The following is a 24,153-nucleotide window of genomic DNA, read 5'->3' on the forward strand; positions in this document are numbered from 1 at the left end:
CCCTGGGTCGGGAAGATCCCCTGGAGAAGGAAATGGCAACCCACTCCAGTATTCTTGCCTGGAAAATCCCATGGACGGAGGAGCCTGGCGGGCTGCAGTCCACAGGGTCGCAAAGAGTTAGACACGACTTCACTTTCACTTTCACTTTCACTTTCACTTGTGATTCTGAGGCTAGGGTTCCTGGACTGTATGTAGTTGGAGGTCCCCTGTCTGCGCGCTCCCAGGAAGAACCATGGCCTGTAGCATAAAGCTTAAGCTCCCGGCCACCTGCTCAGGGACTCTTTGCTCTTGGACGTCATCCCTTCCTACCTCTACTTCTGCACCCCTCCTCTGGCCTGCTGTGGGGAACTCTGACTTTTTGTCCCCTCTGTCCTCATGCCAGTCAGTCTCCTGAATTTCCTTTCTGCCTGAATGACTCCTCCTAGGACCAGCTCCAAAGCCACTGCTCACGAAGCCCTCAAAGACTCTCCATCCTGTCCCCTCATGACATCTGACTGTGCCCCTATCACCACATGATGGGGCTCCCTCCAACTGGGTGGGACACGAAAATATTAATGTCACATTGGTGACCCTGCATATTGTTGAAGAGGGTGAGGCTGACCAGATGTGCTGGGAGACCAGGTCCCAGGAGGACCTCTAAGGGACCAAAGTGCTTGACTTGGAGACATGGTGCGTCTGGGGGCCCAGGGGAGGGCACACGTTCCTGGAGGCCTATCAGGGAACAGGGAACAGAGGTACCTGGGGGTCCTGAGTACAGAACCAGGAGCAACAGGGGGTTCCCAAGGAGACAGTTCTGTTCCCTGATAGGAAGCACATGCTGCAGCTTTCTAAGGACTGGAGGCGCGCAGGTGGCCTGCCAAGAATGCTGTGATTGTATGGGGAGTGGTGTGAGTGGATTAACTTGATAGCAGGGAGCAGGAGTCTGGGCCTGAGACTCTGAGAATCCCAATTCTCGCTCCAACTCTTTCCTAAAGTCTGTGTGTCCTGAGATAAGTCACTTACCCTCTCTGACCCTTCTTTTTCTTATCTGGTGGAGATACTATGCAACACGCTGAGTCCCTGTGGCCCAAGTGTGTATGAGAAAATGGAAATGAAAGTGCCCTGCAGACAATGAGTGGCTCAGCCTACCTCAGCAAGGTACAAAACCCAGAAGCCAGAAATGAAAACACCAACAAATTTACAACATACAAAGCTTCTGTGTACATGTCTGTGTAAATAGAGAGCAAAATAGAAAGCTGAAAGAGATGTGGTAGACTGGTAGAGAATATTTTCAACATATCTGATAATAGGGTTAATAGACATAATACAGAATGTAAATAGTGTCAACAAATCAATAAATGATAAGAAACAGGACATGGATCAAGGATATGTGCAGAAGAAATCCCAAAAGCCAAAATACATGTCAAAAAAGTTCATTTCACAATCAACCATGGAAATGTATATTAAAATCTCAATGAAATAACATTTTATTTTTCCTACCAGGTTGGGAACATTTTTAAAGATCAGTAATAGCCTTCCTCAGTGATCAATGCAAAGAAATAGAAGAAAACAACAGAATGGGAAAGACTAGAGATCTCTTCAAGAAAATTAGAGATACCAAGGGAACATTTCATGCAAAGATGGGCTCAATAAAGGACAGAAATGGTATGGACCTAACAGAAGCAGAAGATATTAAGAAGAGATGGCAAGAATATACAGAAGAACTGTACAAAAAAGATCTTCATGACCCAGATAATCATGATGGTGTGATCACTCACCTAGAGCCAGATATCCTGGAATGTGAAGTCAAGTGGGCCTTAGAAAGCACCACTACGAACAAAGCTAGTGGAGGTGATGGAATTCCAGTTGAGCTATTTCAAATCCTGAAAGATGACGCTGTGAAAGTGCTGCACTCAATATGCCAGCAAATTTGGAAAACTCAGCAGTGGCCACAGGACTGGAAAAGGTCAGTTTTCATTACAATCCCAAAGAAAGGCAATACCAAAGAATGCTCAAAGTGAAGTCGCTCAGTTGTGTCCTACTCTTTGTGACCCCGTGAATTATAGCCTACCAGGCTCCTCCATCCATGGGATTTTCCAGGCAAGAATACTGGAGTGGGTTGCCATTTCTTTCTCCAGGGGATCTTCCCAACCCAGGGATTGAACCCAGGTCTTCCACATTGTAGGCAGACGCTTTACTGTCTGAGCCACCAGGGTTTCAAGAATGCTCAAATTACCACACAATTGTACTCATCTCACATGCTAGTAAAGTAATGCTCAAAATTCTCCAAGCCAGGCTTCAGCAATACGTGAACCGTGAACTTCCAGATGTTCAAGCTGGTTTTAGAAAAGGCAGAGGAACCAGAGATCAAATTGCCAACATCCGCTGGATCATGGAAAAAGCAAGAGAGTTCCAGAAAAACATCTATTTCTGCTTTATTGACTATGCCAAAGCCTTTGACTGTGTGGGTCACAATAAACTGTGGAAAATTCTGAAAGAGATGGGAATACCAGACCACCTGACCTGCCTCTTGAGAAATCTGTATACAGGTCAGGAAGCAACAGTTAGAACTGAACATGGAACAACAGACTGGTTCCAAATAGGAAAAGGAATACGTGAAAGCTGTATATTGTCACCCTGCTTATTTAACTTATATGCAGAGTACATCATGAGAAACCCTGGGCTGGAAGAAGCACAAGCTGGAATCAAGATTGCCAGGAGAAATATCAATAACCTCAGATATGCAGATGACACCACCCTTATGGCAGAAAGTGAAGAGGAACTAAAAAGCCTCTTGATGAAGGTGAACGAAGAGAGTGAAAAAGTTGGCTTAAAGCTCAACATTCAGAAAACGAAGATCATGACATCTGGTCCCATCACTTCATGGGAAATAGATGGGGAAACAGTGGAAACAGTGTCAGACTTTATTTTTCTGGGCTCCAAAATCACTGCAGATGGTGACTGCAGCCATGAAATTAAAAGACGCTTACTCCTTGGAAGGAAAGTTATGACCAACCTAGATAGCATATTCAAGAGCAGAGACATTACTTTGCCAACAAAGGTCCATCTAGTCAAGGCTATGGTTTTTCCTATGGTCATGTATGGATGTGAGAGTTGGACTGTGAAGAAAGCTGAGTGCCGAAGAATTGATGCTTTTGAACTGTGGTGTTGGAGAAGACTCTTGAGAGTCCCTTGGACTGCAAGGAGATCCAACCAGTCCATTCTGAAGGAGATCAGCCCTGGGATTTCTTTGGAAGGAATGATGCTAAAGCTGAAACTCCAGTACTTTGGCCACCTCATGCGAAGAGTTGACTCATTGGAAAAGACTCTGATGCTGGGAGGGATTGGGGGCAGGAGGAGAAGGGGATGACAGAGGATGAGATGGCTGGATGGCATCACTGACTCGATGGACGTGAGTCTGAGTGAACATCGGGAGTTGGTGATGGATAGGGAGGCCTGGTGTGCTGCAATTCATGGGGTCGCAAAGAGTTGGACACAACTGAGGGACTGAACTGAACTGAACTGAATAGCCAACGTTAGCAAGAATGTAGTGAAGCTAGGTTTCCCCGCACACTTTTGGTGGGAATGCACACTTATACAGCCTCTTTTGGAGGGCAATTGAACAGTACCTGCACATTTAACTGTACCTACTTTCAGACCCAGCAATCCATCCTCTAGGAATGGATTCAGCAAAAGTGTTGTCACACATGCACAATGATTCACATGCTCAGATGATCACTGTGACAGAGAAAAATCAAGTAAGTAAAGTGTCCATTCAGTACAGGAATGGTAAAAAATTATGGGATATTCACATCATGAATACAAGAAAGCAATTTAAAAACCAAGGAGGTAGGTGTCTATGTATCCTGCATATAAATTAAATAAGCAGGGTATACAGCCTTGACATACTCCTTTCCCAATTTGGAACCAGTCCATTGTTCCATGTCTGTTTCTAACTGTTGCTTCTTGACCTGCATACAGATTTCTCAAGAGGCAGGTCAGGTGGTCTGGTATTCCCATCTCTTTCAGAATTTTCCACAGTTTATTGTGATCCACACAGTCAAAGGCTTTGGCATAGTCAATAAAGCAGAAATAGATGTTTTTCTGGAACTCTCTTGCTTTTTCGATGATCCAGCAGATGTTGGCAATTTGAACTCTGGTTCCTCTGCCTTTTCTAAAACCAGCTTGAACATCAGGAAGTTCACGGTTCACGTATTGTTCAAGCCTGTCTTGGAAAATTTTGAGCATTTCTTTACTAGTGTGTGAGATGAGTGCAATTGTGTGGTAGTTTGAGCATTCTTTGGCATTGCCTTTCTTTGGGATCGGAATGAAAACTGACCTTTTCCAGTCCTGTGGCCACTGATGAGTTTTCCAAATTTGCTGACATATTGAGTGCAGCACTTTCACAGCATCATCTTTCAGGATTTGAAATAGCTCAATGGTGATGGAATTCCATAACCTCCAGTAGCTTTGTTCCTAGTCATTCTTCCTAAGGCCCATTTGACTTGACATTCCAAGGATGTCTGCCTCTAAGTGAGTGATCACACCATTGTGATTATGTGGGTCATGAAGATCTTTTTTGTACAGTTCTTCTGTATATTCTTGCCACCTCTTCTTAATATCTTCTGCTTCTGTTAGGTCCATACCATTTCTGTCCTTTATCAAGCCCATCTTTGCATGAAATGTTCCCTTGGTATCTCTAATTTTTTTAAAGAGATCTCCAGTCTTTCTCATTCTATTGTTTTCCTCTATTTCTTTGCATTGATCGCTGAGGAAGGCTTTCTTATCTCTCTTTGCTATTCTTTGGAACTCTGCATTCAAATGGGTATATCTTTCCTTTTCTCCTTTGCCTTTAGCTTCTCTTATTTTCTCAGCTATTTGTAAGGCCTCCTCAGACAGCCATTTTGCTTTTTTACATTTCTTTTTCTTGGGGATGGTCTTGATCCCTGTCTCCTGTACAATGTCATGAACCTCTATCCATAGTTCATCAGGTACTCTATCAGATCTAGTCCCTTAAATCTATTTTTCACTTCCACTGTATAATCATAAGGGGTTTGATTTAGGTCATACCTGAATGTTCTAGTGGTTCTCCCTACCCTCTTAAGTTTAAGTCTGAATTTGGCAATAAGGAGTTCATGATCTGAGCCACAGTCAGCTCCTGGTCTTGTTTTTGCTGACTGTATACAGCTTCTCCATCTTTGGCTGCAAAGAGTAGAATCAATCTGATTTCAGTATTGACCATCTGGTGATGTCCATGTGTAGAGTCTTCTCTTGTGTTGTCGGAAGAGGGTGTTTGCTATGACCAGTGCGTTCTCTTGGCAAAACTCTATTAGCATTTGCCCTGCTTCATTCTGTACTCCAAGGCCAAATTTGCCTGTTACTCCAGGTGTTTCTTGACTTCCTACTTTTGCATTCCAGTCCCCTATAATGAAAAGGACATCTTGTTTGGGTGTTAGTTCTAGAAGGTCTTGTATGTCTTCATAGAACCATTCAACTTCAGCTTCTTCAGTATTACTGGTCGGGGCATAGACTTGGATTACTGTGATATTGCATGGTTTGCCTTGGAAATAACAGAGATCATTTTGTCATTTTTGAGATGGAATCTAAGTACTGTATTTTGGACTCTTTTGTTGACTATGATGGCTACTCCATTTCTTCTAAGGGAATCTTGCCCACAGTAGTAGATATAATGGTCATCTAAATTAAATTCACCCATTCCAGTCTATTTTAGTTTGCTGATTCCTAAAATGTCGACGTTCACTCTTGCCATCTCCTGTTTGACCACTTCCAATTTACCTTGATTCATGGACCTAACAGTCCAAATTCCTATGCATTATTGCTCTTTACAGCATCAGACCTTGCTTCCATCACCAGTCACATCCACAAATGAGTGTTGTTTTTGCTTTGGCTTTGTCTCTTCATTCTTTCTGGAGTTATTTCTCCACTGATCTCCAGTAGCATATTGGCACCTACCAACCTGGGGAGTTCATCTTTCAGTGTCCTACCTTTTTGCCTTTTCATACTGTTCATGGGGTTGTCAAGGCAAGAAAACTGAAGTGGTTTGCCATTCCCTTCTCCAGTGGACCTCATTTTGTCAGAACTCTCCACCATGACCAGTCTGTCTTGGGTGGCCCTACACAGCATGACTCATATTTTCATTGAGTTAGACAAGGCTGTGATCCATGTGATTAGATTGGTTACTTTTGTGTGATTGTGGTTTCAGTCTGCCTGCCCTCTGATGCCCTCTCCCAGCACCTACCGTCTTACTGTGGTTTCTCTGACCTTGGACATGGGTATCTCTCCTCTCGGACACTCCAGTGCCACGCAGCCACTGCTCACCACTGCAGCCTTGTAATGCTTTAAGTGTCTGTAGGATTGGTGGTGATGTCCACTCTTTGATTCTTGACATTTGTAATTTGTGCCTTTTTTTTCTTGGATATTTTATCCTTTTTTTTTTTTTTTTTTTGCAATGAAATAGCTTTTGGCTTTACTGAATTTTCTCTAACATTTTCTGGGTTTCATTCATTTCTGTTGTTATCTTTCCTTCCTTATAGTTACTATGAATTTAAGTATTCTTTCTCTAGTTTCTTATGTAGAAACTCAGATCACTGATTATGTTTTCATTCCATTAAAACAATTTTCTAATTTCCCATGTAATTTCTTCTTTGACTCAAGGCTTGTAAGTGTGTTGTTCAATTTCCACATATTTCAATTTTCCAGTTATCTTCCTGTTAATGATTTCAAGTTTAAATTATTAAACTTGCACAAGAATTGTGCAAGTTATTGTGCAATATTTGTATGATTTAGATATTTAAACTTTGTATGCTTTTTAAGTTTTTAATGATTTTTCATATAGATAAGGTATGGTACATCTAGGTGAATGTTCCATGTATCTGTAAGAATGTGTATTCTGCTGCTAAGTGGAGAATTCTATTAATATCAGTTAGGTCAAGTTGGTGTATAGTTTGGGTCAGGCTTTCTGTATTCTTACTGACTTCCTATTAATACTTGTATGGTCTGTTAGTGAGAGAGAAACGTCACCACAGATTTTCTGTCTCTTCCAGTTCTATCAGTTTTGTTTCATGTATTTTGAATGTCTATTCTAAGGTGCATATACATTTAGAATTATTGTCTGCTTTAGTAATTGACTCTTCATTTGTGATGTTGTTCAGTATTCCTAGAAATATACCTTGTTCTGATGTCTATTTGTCTGATGTTAATATAGCACTCCAGCTTTTTTTTTTTTTGACTACTGCTTACATGGAATATCTTTTTGCATTCTTTTACTTTTATCCTACCCTTGTCTTTTTGTTTAAAGTGGTTTTCTTTTTTTAAATATTATTGATGTATAGTTGATTTACAGTGTTGTCTTAGTTTCAGGTGTTCAGCAAAGTGATTCAGATATATGTGTGTATGTATGTATACATAGATATCAGAGAAGGCAATGGCACCCCACTCCAGTTCTCTTGCCTGGGAAATTCCATGGACGGAGGAGCCTGGTAGGCTGCAGTCCATGGGGTCGCTAAGAGTCGGGCACGACTGAGCGGCTTCACTTTCACTTTTCACTTTCATGCATTGAAGAAGGAAATGGCAACCCTCTCCAGTGTTCTTGCCTGGAGAATCCCAGGACGGGGGAGCCTGGTGGGCTTCCATCTATGGGGTCGCACAGAGTTGGACGTGACTGACGCTACTTAGCAGCAGCAGCATACATATATATATATATATTCTTTTTCAGATCCTTTTCATTATAGGTTATTATAAGATATTAAGTGCAGTTCCTTGTGCTATACAGTATGTCCTTTCCATTTGAATATTTTGTATATAGTAGTGGGTTTATGTTAATCTAAAATTCCTAATTTATCCCTCCCTTTCCCCTTTGGTAACCATAAATTTGCTTTCTATGCCTATGAATCTGTTTCCTTTTATAATTAAGTTCATTTATATAACTTTTGCAGATTTTATATATAAGTGATGTCATGTGGTATTTGTCTTTCTCTTTCTGACTTCATATAGAATGATAATCCCTAGGGCCATCCATGTTGCTGCCGATGACATTATTTCATTCTTTTTTATGGCTGAGTTACATATATACATATAGATAGTTAGATAGGTGTGTATTCTTAATGAAACCAGTCCTGATCACCTTGTTGGAACAGATGGGTAAAGGAGAGACAAGGGAGCAGAAAACAGGAAAATTCACCCCAGAAGAACATCCCTGTGTCTGGCCTATAGGAAGTTTATACAGCTGGGCACATTTTCATTCTTTCTCACTGAGAATTTTAACCCTCTTTTGCATGAGCCAAACAAGCAGGGTGTTAGCATCGAATGGCTTTTAAGTGTGTCTGTGTCCATAAAGGAAAGTTTGCCTTGAGGAACAAAGATTGTGGTGGTGCTAAGGCCACGAGCCATGTGGGGTCTTAAACCGAATGTTTCTACTTGGAAATTTCCCAGATGCCAAGATGAGCTTGTTTTTGATGTCTGCTGGGGAGGTAAAATGTTGCGGTCATCTACCAGGAAGATTAAGCCCCTACGTGCTCAGAAAGGGAGGGAGGGCTTGAGTATTTCAAACTGTATGTTCCTGAATTCCCCTCTCAAAGTCAGCCCTGACTGAGTCTCAGACAGCTCCTTCCTCACTTTGGTTTCTTCAAGGGGATACAGCTACCTCCTTCACCTGCCTCCTCATGGGGGAAGTTTTCCAGGTAGTGAGACAGTCTGGACTCTCCTAGGCTCCCCTGCAATGGGAAGTCTGCCCTCAGCACTCAGGGAAACTCTTAGGAGCCTCTGACCACACTGGCTACAGTCTCAGAACTGCCAGGACGGATTCCTGGGCAGCTGGGCAGCACCCATGACCTGTAGATAAGTGGGCCCAGGTGCTGCCTATAAAGAAGCAAGTATGCTCAGAGCCTCGAATGGCAGGTCCTGGGGCTTCCCTTCCTTTCCCATGAACGCAGGGGTTTCTTAGGTGCAGCCAACTTTGCAGGGTCTCGCAGTATCATGATGGGCCCAATCCGTAAGTGCTGGGGAGAAGCAGCAGGCATTTGGTGAAGATAGTTGTTACAGGCTCTTCTGGGGTTTTTCTGGCCAAAAAGTAAATTATCTTGAGCACCACAGTGGAGGAAACCCGGTCAGCCAACTGCAGAGCCCAGTCTCTCTAAGGGCTTGGTTTTCTTCAGTGGATAAACACCTGGCTGTTCTATATCAGCTCCAGAGTAGGTAGGTACAGGACTCTGCTTGGAGTTGAGGTGCTGACACGGCGGGAGGTGGAGTTCTGTGGGTGGGTTGGTGGGGGGCGGTTCAGAGTAGGGAGATAAGCCCACATTGCAGCCAGAGGCTAGGGCTGGGGCTGGGGCAGCACCAAGCAGTCACGGAGACCCCAGTGGCTGTGCCAAGTGACTGGCAGAGTAGGGGAGTAGGCAGAAGGGAGGAAACTTTGCAAGTGTGACCCAGCTAAATACTCTGGATTGAGAAAAAGAAATAGAGGAAGCAAGATGAAGGTCAGAGGGAAGGCTCCTGCATGCAAAGTGGGTAACTCTTCGCCCTCTACCTCTTACCCTCCTTTTGGTTGTATGATTTTCTTCTTTTGTTAAAGCAGTGCCTGCTTCAGAGCTGGCTGGGGGCTAGGCCCATCCACTTCCTGGGGTGCGTGCCTCTCCCTGGTGTCCCTTCCCCCTCCTATGTGCCCGCTGTTCAGTGGTGTATATTTCTTCTGCCAGACGTGGGGCACATGCCCCAAGGGACAGGATCCTCTCCTTAGTCACCTTAGCTCCTGGAGCTCTTCATGAGGAGCTGGGGGAGGGGGAGGCACAGGAAATGGGAACTGAGCTGAAGCAGGGGCTGAAACTGGGCTGGGTGAGGGTGCTCCTGGCTCCACAGCCTTCTTCGGGTTCTAGCTGCTGCTCCCAGGCAAAGGTATGGTCTCCCCTGCCCTGCGTGTGGGCCCCATGGTGTGAGGCTGTGTCTGTGTGTTCTACACAAAGGGACTTGCCGTTTCCCTTCGTAAACTACATTTGATGTGGATTAAAGCAGTATAAGGGCTTCCCCAGTGGCTTCCTGAAATGCAGGACCTGTAGGAGACTTGGGTTTGATCCCTGGGTCAGGAAGATCCTCTGGAGGAGGGCATGACAGCCCACTCCAGTATTCTTGCCTGGAGAATCCCACTGGCAGAGGAGCCTGGAGGGCTACAGTCCATGGGGCCAAAAAAGTCAGACATGACTGAAGCAACTCAGCACACACTCAGTTTGTCCCAGGGCCTACTGTGCCTCAGGCAAGGCAACACCCGTTAAGACAAATTCCCTCAGGTCTAGAAGATCAAGATCCACCCAGGGTGTTTGTGTGCCCTTCCCAGTTTCTACCTCTGATCTACTTAATTGAAGGAAAAAACTCACACTTAAAGGGCAGCTCTCTCTGTATGCCTGTATATTCACTTTTGGGGAAGAGATCTACTAAGAGAATTAAATGATTTTCTACTTTTCAGGAGAAAGTAGGCATTGAAGAACTTCCAGGTCTATGCTATGCCCTGTACACTGTGATGTTAGAATCAGGACACAAGCCTCAACCAGAAGTCCTTGAACAAACTCAACAAAAGGTTCAGAGTGGATGTATGGGCTGACGGGAGGCCAGGAAGGGCCAAGAGGGCTGACCCAGGAGAAGTTAAACTCTGCAGCTGCCAAGGCTCCAAATGTAAAGCAATAAAGTGAAGTGAAGTGAAGTGAAGTCACTCAGTCATGTCCGACTCTTTGGGACTCCATGGACTGTAGCCCACCAGGCTCCTCCGTCCATGGGATTTTCCAGGCAAGAGTACTGGAGTGGGTTGTCATTTCCTTCTCCACAGAGGATCCTCCTGACTCGAAGACCAGGTCTTGGTCTTTGGGAGACCTGGATCGAACCCAGGTCTCCCGCACTGTAGGCAGACGCTTTACCGTCTGAGCCACCAATTGGCATGGGAAGGAAGATACAAAGCCTCTGATAACCTTTCTTAAACGTCTGTTAATATGACCCTGTGAATCCCCATAGAACACTCCAATTCTACTGATACAAAAACCTGGAGCCAGAAATTATTGTTTAGCACAGGATTTGAAACTGTAGATGATGTGTATCTGGTTCTGTCAAATCCTTACACTTACTTACAACTTTATCTGGAAACTTTTGCTGGCTTATATTTCTGTCCTTGTTGAATTATAGGAGATATATCTACAGAGATAGTTATATTCTAGATGCTTAACACTTGTATATATTTTGCAAATGATTTCTGCCATGTTATGTTTTCGTTCTCTTGATGGTGTTCTTTGCACCAAAATGTTTGTGACGAAGTCTAATTCATTTTTTGGTTGCTTGTGGTTTTGATTGCATAGCTATGAAATCACTTAGTCATATGCTTTCTTCTAAGAGTTTTATAGTTTTGCCTCTTATAGTTTGGCCTTCGATCCATGTTGAGTTAATTTTTGTATATGGTATGACATAAGGATCTGACTTCATTCTTTTGTATGTAGATATTCAGTTCTCTTAACACCATTTGTTGAAAAGACTGCTTTTCCCCATTGAATGGTCTTGACATCCTTGTTGATAATCAGCTGGCTGTAGATGTGAAGGTTTTTTTTACCTGAATTATAAAGTTTATTCCATTGATCTCTGAATCTGTTCTTATGCCAGTACCACACTGTTTTCATTTCATTAGCTTTGTAGTAAGTTGTACAATTTAAAATTGTGACTCCAATTTCATCTTTATTTGTTATTTTTTCGAGATTGATTTGGCTATTCAGCATCCCTTAAGATTCCATATGAATTTAAGAATCATCTTTTCCACTTCTGTAATAAAGGACACCTGGGTTTTGATACTGAATTTACTAATCACTTGGAGGTATTGTCGTCTTAACAGTATTAAATCTTCCATTATGTGAACCCAGATGTCTTTAAATTCATTTAGTGTTCTTAATTTCTTGCAGCCGTGTTATGTGGTTTTCAGTGTTTAGGTCTTGCATCTCTTTGGTTAAATTGGTTCCCAAATATGTTACTCATTTTGATGCTATTGAAAAACAATTATTCTTAAATTTTTCTTTTCAGGTTGTTCACTGCTTGTGTGTAGAAATACACTTGAGTTTTGTATGTTGGTCTTGTATACTGTGACTTTGCTCTGTGGGATAGTAGATCCTTTAGGGTTTATCTATATATAGGATTATGTCATCTGTGAATAGAGAAAGTTTTACTTCTTCCTTTTAATTTGGGCACCTTTTTTTTTTTTTCCATGATCGCTTGACTAGGACCCCTAATACAATGTTGAATAGAAGAGGTATGAGCAGGTGTCCTTGCCTTGTTCCCAGTGTAAGGGTGTGGTGGGGGAGGGAGTTTTCAGTCTTTTTTCATTGAATTACCTGTGTGTTTTTTTTTGTAATATATGCCCTAATTATGTGAAGGATGTTCATTTTAATTCCTAGACTTTTGGATGTTTTATTATGAAAGCATGCTAGATTTGTTAAGGGCTTTTTTTCTGCATCAGTTGAGTAAATCATATGAGAGCCTGTTGTTGTTCCGTTGATGTGGTGGAATCAGTTGATTTTCATGTGTTGAACCATCTTTGAATTTCTGAGATAAAGCCCACTTGGTCATAGTGTGGCTCTTTATTTTAATATGCTGTCATCATTTTAATATGCTGTTAGATTTGGTTTGCTAGTATTTTGTTGAGTATGTTTGCATCTCTTTTTCTAAGGTATATTGGTCTGTAGTTTTCTTGTGAAGTCCTTGTCTGATGTTGGGATCGAGATAACGCTGGCCTCCTGGAATGAGTTGAGAAGTGTTCCCTCATCTTCTATTTTTTTTTTTTTTTAATGAGTTCAAGAAGGATACAGGTTAATTCCTTAAATGTTTGAAATAACTCACCAGTGAAACCATCTGGTCCTGGACTTGTCCTTGTTGGAAGGTATTTGATGATTGATTCAATCTCTTTGCTAGTATGGTTCTGGTCAGAATTTCTAGTTCTTAATCAGTTTCAGTTGGTATCCATGATTGCAAAAGGCACAAAGCACTTTGCTAAAACATTAAGATTGGGTGAGTGAGCGATAGTCACTTAGTCATGTCCCACTCTTTGCAACCCCATAGACTGTTGCTTGCAGGCTCCTTTGTCCATGGAATTCTCCAGGGAAGAATATTGGACTGCCATTTGCTTCTCCAGGGGATCTTCCTGACCCGGGGATTGAACACAGGTCTCCTGCATTACAGCCAGATTATAAAATTTGTATATCTAGGTGGATGGAAAGAACGTCTGGATAGACAGAAATAACAGGGCAAACAGCTTCCTCTGATCTCTGGGACAGGGACACATTCAGCTGAGGTGGCCTAGGCCACCCCTCAGGGCCACTGTGACCTCCAACTCCTTGACCAGCCACATCCCTTCTCTACCTCAACACCCTCCACCAGGGTGTTGAGGTCCAAGTCAGGGACTTTGTTTGAGCTACATGGAGCTGAGCACCCTGTCCTGAGACCAGACACAAAATTCTACATCTTAGAGATTCTTGGGTTTCCTCAAGACCATCTGTAAACCTTGGAGGACAGTGGCCTCAGACATAAGTAAGCATCAGAATCTCCTAGAAAGCCTATTTCCTGTGCAGGTTTGTACTTTGGGTCTGGAATGGCCCTGATTTGCATTTCAACAAGTCACCCTGTGACTCAGAGGCTGGGGCTCCTGGACTGTATGTAGTTGGAGGTCCCCTGTCTGCCAGCTCCCAGGAAGAACCGTGGCCTGTAGCATAAAGCCTAAGCTCCTGGCCACCTGCTCAGGGACTCTTTGCTCTTGGACGTCATCCCTTCCTACCCCTACTTCTGCACCCTTCCTCTGGCCTACCATGAGGAACTCTGACTTTTTGTCCCCTATGCCCTCATGCCAGTCAGTCTTCTGGATTTCCTTTCTGCCTGAATGACTGCCCCAAGGACCAGCTCCAAAGCCACTGCTCACGAAGCCCTCAAAGACTCTCCATCCTGTCCCCTCATGACATTTGACTGTGCTCCTGTCACCACACAAAGGGGCTCCCTCCAACTGGGTGGGACACGAAAATATTAATGTCACATTGGTGACCCTGCATATTGTTTAAGATCTGACGAGGGTGAGACTGACCAGATGTGCTGGGAGACCAGGTCCCACGAGGACCGCTAAGGGACCAAAGAGCTTGACCTGGAGACACGGTGCTTCTGGGGGCTCAGGGGAGGTCCCACATCCCTGGAGGCCTGTCAGAGCACAGGGAACAGAGGTATCTGGGGGTCGTGACAGATGCTTATCACGACTGATGGGTGCCCTGAGGGAAGCACGTGCTATAACTTTCTAACAATAGACATGCAGGTGACCTACCAGGAATGCTGGGAGTGCGTGAGGAGTGGTATTATCCATTGATCCCAGCTGTCAGGAGTGGCAGCCTGGCCCTGAGACTCAGAGAATCCTAATTCCGGCTCTGTTTTCCCCAAAGTCGCTGTGTGACCTGAGATAAGTCACTTACCCTCTCTGACCCTTCTTTTTCTTGTCTCTGGTGGAGATACTAAGTACCACACTGAGTCCCTGTGGCCCAGGGCTGCATGAGAAAATGGAAATGAAAGTGCCCTGTAGACAATTAGTGGCTCAGCCTTCCTCAGCAAGATACAAAACTCAGAAACCAGAAATGAAAACACCAACACACTTGACAACGTAAAAAGTAAAACGTTGGTGTAAACAGAGATAGCAAAAAAGAAAGTTGAAAGAGACATGGTAGCCTGGTAGAGAATATTCAGCATATCTGATAATAGGGTTAATAGACATAATACAGAATATAAATAGTGTCAACAAATCAATAAAAGACAAGTAACAAATGGAAAAATTGGCCAAGAATATCTATAGAAGAAATCCAAACAACCAATATACATGTCAAAAAATTTTTTTTCTCGTTTCTCCATCAACCTAGAAACGCACATTAAAATCTCAATGAAATAACATTTTTCTATCAGACTGGGAATATTTTTAAAGATCAGTAATAGCCAACGTCAGCAAAAAAGCAGTGAAGCTGGGTTTCCCCACACACTGTTGGCGGGAATGCACATTTGCACGCCTTTTTTGGAGGGCAGTTGAACACCACCTCCACATTGTACTGTACTTAACCCTGCTGCTGCTGCTGCTAAGTCGCTTCAGTCGTGTCCGACTCTGTGCGACCCATAGACGGCAGCCCACCAGGCTCCGCCGTCCTTGGGATTCTCCAGGAAAGAACACTGGAGTGGGATGCCATTTCCTTCTCCAATGCATGAAAGTGAAAAGTGAAAGTGAAGTCGCTCAGTCGTGTCTGACTCTTAGTGACCCATGGACTGCAGCCTACCAGGCTCCTCCATCCATGGGATTTTCCAGGCAAGAGTACTGGAGTGGGGTGCCATTGACTTCTCCCTAGGACCCAGCAATCCCACCTCTAGGAATGGATCCCGCTCAGATGATGTCACATGCACGATGATTCAGGCACTCTGATGTTCACTGCAGCATTGTTTGGAGAAAAATCAGTTAACTAAAGTGTCCATCCAGTAGAGGAATGGTGAAAAAAAGGAATATTCACATCATGAATATGATAAGGGAATTAAAAAAACAAGGAGGTAGGTCTCTAGGTACTGACATGGAAAGACTTCTGAGATATATGGTTAAGTGATAAAACCCAAGCACCTAGCCTAATAAATAGCATATGAGACTATTTTTTTTAAACCACAAACTCTGGTTGAATGGATGGATGAATGGACACATGGATGAGCCTGCATCTGCACAGACCCACATCAGGAAGGGTGTACCTTGTCCACAATTCAAACCAGTGGCTGTTGCTGGGAAAGAGGCTTGGTTGGGAGAAGGGTGTGGGGGTACTTCCATTCTGGGGAGAGTAGATCCCTCTTTCTGTGAGACTATGTTATGGTGAGTGCTGTGGGAGCAAAGAGGACTATAGAACAGTGGTGGGAAGGGATTCCTGGCTGTGCTGCTCTCTGCCTGCTCCTGTAACTGCTGGTGGTTGACTAGCAGGTCTGCTAATTGCCTTTGCTGTTCATTTTCTAAATCCTCTTTTTTTTTTTTTTTGTTTCTTCCCTGCCTCTGCATGGCAAAACCCAACCCTCCCCAGCCTTGGCACTTATCCCAGCTCAATACATTATTAGTTAGGTTTTCTTGTACCACATTCAAGCAAACAAACCCCCACATCTCACAATAAAAATTAAAAAAAAAAACAACAAAACACACAACATGTCTTTCTCTCTCCTCTCCACCTTGTGCAGCTGATCTGGTGGCCTTAGTAGATCAGTAGGGATCACTCATGCACCCACAGGACAACTGGGGGTTCTGCTCCAGGCTGGGTTTAGCAGAGATACCTTAGGTGGTGCAGCCTTGCTTTACATGTTCTTCTTCCTCCTCTTAGGAGCAACAGGCCTGCTCAGTAATATTAGAAGCATCTTCTTGTCTTTCCAGAGATTTGTCCATTCTATCTAGCTTGTTGATGTGCCTCGAGCGTTTCATAGCATTCCCTTATTATTCTTTTAGTGTCTAGAGGCACTGTAGCCCCTGGCATAGTGTAGGCCCTCCCTCAGCTCCTGAGAAGCCGCCTAGAGCAAATTTGTGTAGACAGTCAGCTGTTGGGTTCCTATTCCCTGCTCTGGCTCTCCAGGCTCCTCAGTGCTCATTTTAATTTTGAGAGAAGAAACAGCTCCTACCTCAGATGTCTTTGCGGTGAGTAACCTTGCTAAAATGCACCTGTGCCTACATCGCCTAATGACCCCACATTGTTGGTTAGAGTTCTACCCCAAGGGAGACAACATAGAAGGTTAAAGCCACTGACTTATGCAAAGGATCCATCAGTTTCAAGTTCCAGACCCTGGGTTGGATCCCCGCCTTTGCATTGGTCCCCATCTGACTGTTTTCTTTGTTAGGACTGGCTAATTGAGATTGGTGTTTGGATGACTGTAGCAAATGGCAACCCACTCCAGTATTCTTGCCTAGAGAATCCTGTGGATAGAGGAGCCTGGTGGGCTGCTATCCTTAGGGTCACACAGAGTCGACACAACTGAAGCGACTTAGCATGCATGCATGCATTGGAGAAGGAAATGGCAACCCACTCCAGTATTCTTGCCTGGAGAATCCCAGGAACAGAGGAGCTTGGTGGGCTGCCTTTATGGGGTCGCACAGAGTCGGACACGACTGAAGCAACTTAGCAGCAGCAGTAGCAGCAAACTTTCTTAAACCTGATTTTAATGGGGGTCCTCTGATTTCAGGGGATAAACCCATTGCTCCCTGGCTAAGCTTGCCTTACAGAGATGTCAGGAGTTTTCACCTGTGTTTAATATGATTGTCGGAGGTATTGATATAGGTGTGTATTCTTAACGAAACCAGCCCTGATCACCTCATTGGGACAAGCGGGTAAAGGAGAAATGAGGGAGCAAAAAACAGGAAAATTCACCCCAGAAGAACATCCCTGTGTCTGGCCTATAGGAAGTTTATATAGCTGGGCACATTTTCATTCTTCCTCACTGAGAATTTTAACCCTCTTTTGCATGAGCCAAACAAGCAGAGCATTAGCATCGAATGGCTTTTAAGTGTGTCTGTATCCATAAAGGAAAGTTTGCCTTGAGGAACAAAGATTGTGGTGGTGCTAAGGCCACGAGCCATGTGGGGTCTTAGACTGAATGTTTCCTACTTGGAAATTTCCCAGATGCCAAGATGAGCTTGTTTTTGATGTCTGCTGGGGAGGTAAAATGTTGTGGTCTTCTACCAGGAAGATTAAGCCCCTACGTACTCAGAAAGGGAGGGAGGGCTTGAGTATTTCAAACTGTATGCTCCTGAATTCCCCTCTCAAAGTCAGCCCTGACTGAGTCTCAGACAGCTCCTTCCTCACTTTGGTTTCTTCAAGGGGATACAGCTACCTCCTTCACCTGCCTCCTCATGGGGGAAGTTTTCCAGGTAGTGAGACAGAGTCTGGACTCTCCTAGGCTCCCCTGCAATGGGAAGCCTGCCCACAGCACTCGGGGAAACTCTCAGGAGCCTCTGACCACACTGGCTACAGTCTCAGAACTGCCAGGATGGATTCATTGGTGGCCAGGCAGCACCCATGATTTGAGGCTACAGTTCCGACAGCCCTCCTCCTTAAAAGAACCTTCGAATGCAATCTGGTCATCTTTGAGACTGCCCATTCTCCTCTGTGGCTTCTTTAGGGAATTCATACAGCTAAGCTGGACTTCCCTGGTGGCTCAAACGGTAAAGCGTCTGCCTACAGTGCAGGAGACCTGGCTTGAATCCCTGGGTCAGGAAGATCTGGAAAAGGAAATGGCAACCCACTCCAGTACTCTTGGCTGGAAAATCCCATGGATGGAGGAGCCTGGTAGGCTACAGTCCATGGGGTCACAAAGAGTCGGACACGACTGAGCGACTTCGCTTTCACTTTGTTTTCACTACTACATTTGCTTGCTGCTTTCCAGAAAGCATGCTAGGAGATGAAACTGGATCTTAAATCCTCAAGTTCTTGTTTTCTCTCTCACACTTCTTGAGGCTATCTGAGTTTCCTCTGCTTTTATGGGGGAGTGAGGGAAGGCCATTTCAAGCCTGGAGACTTGAAACCCACAGACTGTTTGCAGCTCTCAGATTTGAAACCTGGGATATTGACTAAGCCTTTGACTTAGGGGTTGCTTGTTCTCATGCTCTCTGTAAATGTGCATTCTCAGGGGCCAGCTAACCCCTCAGAAGCAGCACTAAGGTGGAGAGCAGTTGAGGGGCAAGTGCTGCCTATAAAAAAGCAGGTGCTGCCTATAAAGGAACAGAGTGCTCAGAGCCACAGATGTGTCAAGTCCTGGGGTGCGGGGGTCCAGCCCCGGCTGATCCAGGGTATTCGAAGGAGAGATGGCATAGGCGACCTATTTATTTATAAATATTTATCAAAGATATAAAGAGTAATACAATGAGGATAGCTCAGTAGGAAAATTCAGTGGAGAAAAGAGGCTGAGTAGCTTGGTTTATGCGGGAGACCAATAAAACTTCAAGACAAGAAGTTTGCACCACTTACGTAGGCCGCAGGCGTCCTTCCATTCTCCCAAAGGAGAGGAGACACTGAGGCCTCCCCAGTCGGATCTTAGAAGCCCAGGCATAATTAGCAAGCATGGCGGGTTCCGCGCTCCAGATGGAGACTTAGCCAGAATTTGAGAGAGAGAGCGACATGGGGAGACCAAGTTTCGGTGAACAAGGCCCGCACTTTATTTTCCAAAGTAGTTTTTATACCTAAAGTTGTGCATAGAGGATAATGGGGGAAGGGGTGGAGACATGCAAGGACAGCAGTTCCTGGTTCTAATCGAAGCCAGGCTTTCAAACATATCATATGCAAAAGTTCAGGTGAATTACATCATCTTCTGGCCCGGAGGCCTGTTAACATTTTAAGAAACTTATCTTTCTCTAAAGGTGATTATTCCAAAGTCAGGCACCAGCCTCCAAAAAAGCATTGGACAAAGCTGCATTCCTATAGGGCAAAGGTGAGGTGGGCTCAATCAAGAAAAGAATTAACTCAAGGGTCCAACGTTACAAACATTGAGGCTACTACTTACATTTCTATACACCCATTATATCAATCAATACACTGCCAAGGACACAGTAGGTACGGAGTATGGAGACTTAGCAGCAAACATTGGCCCAATAAGTGAAAAACCCTTCACCAATACAATTTCTAATCAATCTTTTAACTACTCAAAGGAATCTGTGTTTAGACAGTTTAGAACATCTCCTGCCTCTCACAGCTGGGGGGCTCTGAACAATCACATGTGGCCGGAAAAACCTATTCAGGCAGGCTAGAGGATTTCCAAAGGAGTTTTTAGGTTGAAACACTGTCACACCCAGGAATTATTAACTGGAGCTGTAAGCTAACTCTTTTTTCAGAGGGAGGTAGTAGGGGACAGCCCCCGTAAAGTCAGAGGTGTAGGTGAGAGCACAAAGCCGAAAGTAGGCAGACTCTGGTTTGGGGGTAGATGCTCGAGAATTTCCAGGGGGACGCCTGAGGCTGAATCCCGCCTTTGCCTATGCGGAGCCTCCTTCCTCATGACCTTTGCCATGGGCGGAGCTCCTGCTCCCAGCAGTGATAGAATTCCAGTTGAGGTATTCCAGATCCTGAAAGATGATGCTGTGGAAAGTGCTGCACTCAATATGCAATATGCACTCAATATGCAATATGCCGACTCCCGGCACTGGGGCTTCCCTTTCCCTCCTGTGAATGCACAGGTTTCCCAGGTGCAGCCAACTTTGCAGAGTCTTGCAGACCTGCCTGCAGTCTCTGAGAACACTGCTGGTTGAGATAAGGTCCAATCAGTAAAGACTGGAGAGAAGCGGCAGGCATTTGATGAAGGCAGTTGTTCCAGGCTCTTCTAGGGTTTTGCTGGCTGAGGAATAAACTCTTTTGAGCACTACATCAGAGGAAACTGAGTCAGCCAGCTGCAGAGCCCAGCCTCTCTAAGGGCTCAACTTTCTTCTGTGGATAAACTTCTGTCCTTCCTTTATCAGCTCAAGAGTAGGTAGGTACAGGCCTAACCTTGGAGCTGAAGCGCTGCCACCCAGAGGGTGGGGTGGGGGTGGGGGAGTGAGAAGCAGGCGAGCTTGGGGGAAGGGATCAGCCCACCACAGCCCTGGCTGGCAGCCAGAGCACCAGAGACTCAGGCTGAGGCAGCACCAGGCAGGACCCCAGGGTCCCTCTAGAGCAGCTCCCAGTAGATGTGCCGAGAACTTGGAGGGAATGTCAGAGCAGGGGAGTAAGAGGAAGGGAGGAAACTGAATACTCAGACTGGGAAAAAGAAATGGAGGAAGCAAGATGAAGGGCAGAGGTAAGGCTCCTGCATACAAAGGGGATGACTCTTCGCCTTCTACCCCTTACCCTCCCTTTGGTTGTATGATTTTCTTCTTTTGTTAAAGCAGTGCCTGCTTCAGAGCTGGCTGGGGGCTCGGCCCATCCACTTCCTGGGGTGTGTGCCTCTCCCTGGCGTCCCTTCCCCCTCCCATGTGCCCGCTGTTCAGTGGTGTATATTTCTTCTCCCAGACGTGGGGCACATGCCCCAAGGGACAGGATCCTCTCCTTAGTCGTCTTAGCTCCTGGAGCTCTTCATAAGGAGCTGGGGGAGGGAGAGGCACAGGAAATGGGAACTGAGCTGAAGCAGGGGCTGAAACTGGGTTGGGTGAGGGTGCTCCTGGCTCCCCAGCCTTCTGTAGTGACCTTCCTGGGGTTCAGGTTGCTGCTCCCAGGCAAAAATATGGTCTCCCCTGCCCTGCTTGTGGGCCCCATGGTGTGATGCTGTGTCTGTGTGTTCTACACAAAGGGACTTGCCCTTTCCCTTTGTAACCTACATTTGATGTGGATTAAACGGAGAAGGCAATGGCAACCCACTCCGGTACTCTTGCCTGGAAAATCCCATGGACAGAGGAGCCTGGTAGGCTGCAGTCCATGGGATCGCTAAGAGTCGGACACAACTGAGCTACTTCACTTTCACTTTTCACTCTCATGCATTGGAGAAGGCAATAGCATCCCACTCCAGTGTTCTTTCCTGGAGAATCCCAGGGACGGGGGAGCCTGGTGGGCTGCCGTCTCTGGGGTCGCACAGAGTCGGACACAACTGAAGCGACGCAGCAGCAGCAAACCAGTATAAACAGTGAGTGAGTGAGGTCGCTCAGTCGTGTCCAACTCTTTTCGACCCCATGGACTGTAGCCTACCAGGCTCCTCTGTCCATGGGATTTTCCAGGCAAGAGTACCGAAGTGAGTTGCCATTGCCTTCTCCAGGGGATCTTCCCGACCCAGGGATCAAACCCAGGTCTTCCATATTGCAGGCAGACACTTTACCATCTGAGCCACCAGGGAAGCCCCAAAAAACAGAGTAAATAGGTACAATGTTTGACTGGTTTTTCCAAGTTATTTTGCAAAATCAATTTGAAGAAGCAATGTAAAACTATATCCTATACCCAATTTGCCCCAGGGCCTACTGTGCCTCAGGCAAGGCAACATCAATTGAGACCAGTTCCCTCAGGTCTAGAAGATCAAGATCCACCCAGGGTGTTTGTTGTGTGCCCTTCCCAGTTTCTACCTCTGATCTACATAATTGAGGGGAAAAAATCCACACTTAAAGGGCAGCTCTCTATATGCCTGTATATGCCTGAATATTCCCTTTTGAGGAAGAGATCTACTAAGAGAATTATATGATTTTCTAACAGGAGAAAGTAGGCATTAAAGAATGCCCAGACCCATGCTATGCCCTGTACACTGTGCTATTAGAAACAGGATACAGCCTCAACCAGAACCATGAACAGATTCTACAAAAGGTAAGAGTGGATGTATGGGCTGACGGGAGGTCAGGAAGGGCCAAGAGGGCTGACCCAGGAGAAGTTAAACTCTGCAGCTGCCAAGGCTCCAAATGTAATGCAATACCTTTTGAAAAGTTGTGGGAAGATACAAAGCCTCTGATAACCACCTTTCTTAATTGCCTGTTAATATGACCCTGTGGATCCCCATAGAACACTCCAATTCTACTGATACAGAAATCTGGAGCCAGAAATTGTTTTGTACAGTATTTGAGAGTCATTAACACAATCATAGAGGATATGTGTCTGGTCCTGCCAAATCCTTACACTTTGCTTATACCTGGAGACTTCTGTTGGTTTACAGTTCTGTTCTTTTATAATTAATGGAGAGAGATACAGATACATTCTAAATACTTAGCCCTTGTGTATATGGCAAGAGATGTTTACTGTCATGTCGTGTTTTTAGTTTCTTGATGGGATTCTTCATACCAAAGTGTTTAATTTTGATGAAATCCAGTTCATTTTTTGGTTGCTTGTGTTTTTGATGACATAGCTATGAAATCATTTACAAGTCCAGGTCATATGCTTTCTTCCAGGAGTTTTATAATTTTACCCTTTATATTTAGGTCTTCGATCAGTTTGAGTCAATTTTTGTTTATGTTATGAAGTATGGGTCTGACTTCATTCTTTCGTATGTGGATGTTTAGTTGTCTTAACAGCATTTGATGAAAAGGCCTTTTTTCTTTTTCTAAGTCTTCGCATTTTGTTGGAAATCACTTGACTGTAGAACTGAAGGTTTCTTTGTGAACTCTCAAGTTAATTCTGTTGACCTCTGAATCTATTAGGCCAGTACCACACTGTTTTCATTTCTTTAGCTCTGTAGTAAGTTGTGAAATTGAGAAGTGTGACTCCAGTTTCCTTTTTCTGTTTAGCTTTTTTTTCAAGATTGATTTGGCTATTCAGCATCTCTTGAAATTCCAAATGAATTTGAGAGTCATCTTTTCTATTTCTATCATAAAGGCCATTGTGGTTTTAATAGAGACTGAATTTATTGTTCACCTTAGGGTATTATCATCTTAACAATATTAAATTTTCCAATCTGTGAACACAATGTCTTTAAATGTATTTAGTGTTCTTAAATACTTTCAGCAGTGTGTTGTGGTTTTCAGTGTTTACATCAGAATCTCCTTAGTTAAATTGGTTCCGAAATATTTTATTCATTTTAATGCTATGGTAAATACAAAATTATTTTAACAATTTTCTTTTTAGGTTATTCACTGCTCGTGTATAAAAATACACTTGAGTTTTGTCTTGTATCCTGTGACTTTGCTGAATATATTTATTAGCTCTAATATATTTTGGGGGGTTATGGTCTTTTAGGAGTTTTTTGTATATTGGATAATGTCATTTGTGACTAGAGAAAGTTTTACTTCTTCCTTGCAGTTTGGGTGCTTTTTATTCCTTTTTCTTCATGATTGCTCTGACTAGAACCTCCAGTACAATATTGTAGAAGCTGTGAGACCAAGCATCATTGCCTTGTTCCTGATGCAAGGGTGTAGTAAGGGAAGGAGTTTTCATTTTATCATTGAGTTAGCTGTGAGTTTTTTATAGCCCTTACTTATGTGGAGGATGTTCATTTTAATTCCTAGCCTTTTGGATGTTTTATTATGAAAGGGTGCTGGATTTGTTAAGGGCTTTTTTGGCATCAGTTGAGTTAATCATGTGAGATTCTATTGTTCTGTTGATGTGGTGTGGTCAGTTGATTTTCATGGGTTGAACCATCTTTGCATTTCTGAGAGAAAGCTCACTTGGTTATGGTGTATAATCATTTTAATGTGCTTTCAGATTTGGTTTGTTAGTGTTTTGTTGAGTATGTTTTCATCTTTGTTTCTAAGAG

The 24,153-nt window shown here is 44.2% G+C and overlaps 1 protein-coding gene across 4 annotated transcripts in view; it reads left to right on the forward strand.

Annotated features, from left to right (window-relative positions):
* Positions 1-8,963: 8,963 nt before the first annotated feature.
* The window catches only part of CSF1R (colony stimulating factor 1 receptor), a 75,517-nt gene continuing 60,327 nt past the window's right edge, over positions 8,964-24,153 (forward strand). The window contains exons 1-2 of one of the 4 annotated variants that reach the window (XM_044947464.2): positions 20,345-20,487; positions 22,170-22,277. Coding sequence is in view for 1 of the 4 variants with exons in the window: in XM_044947463.2 (XP_044803398.2) it covers positions 9,494-9,500 (7 nt within the window). In the remaining 3 variants the exon portion in view is untranslated. Of the gene's footprint in view, positions 9,193-9,337; positions 9,501-20,344; positions 20,488-20,776; positions 20,794-22,169; positions 22,278-24,153 lie in introns of those variants that run through there. The other 3 variants (XM_044947465.2, XM_006043071.4, XM_044947463.2) reach the window with 3 other exon arrangements.

Source organism: Bubalus bubalis, chromosome 9 (assembly GCF_019923935.1).
Source record: "Bubalus bubalis isolate 160015118507 breed Murrah chromosome 9, NDDB_SH_1, whole genome shotgun sequence".
Taxonomy (NCBI): domain Eukaryota; kingdom Metazoa; phylum Chordata; class Mammalia; order Artiodactyla; family Bovidae; genus Bubalus; species Bubalus bubalis.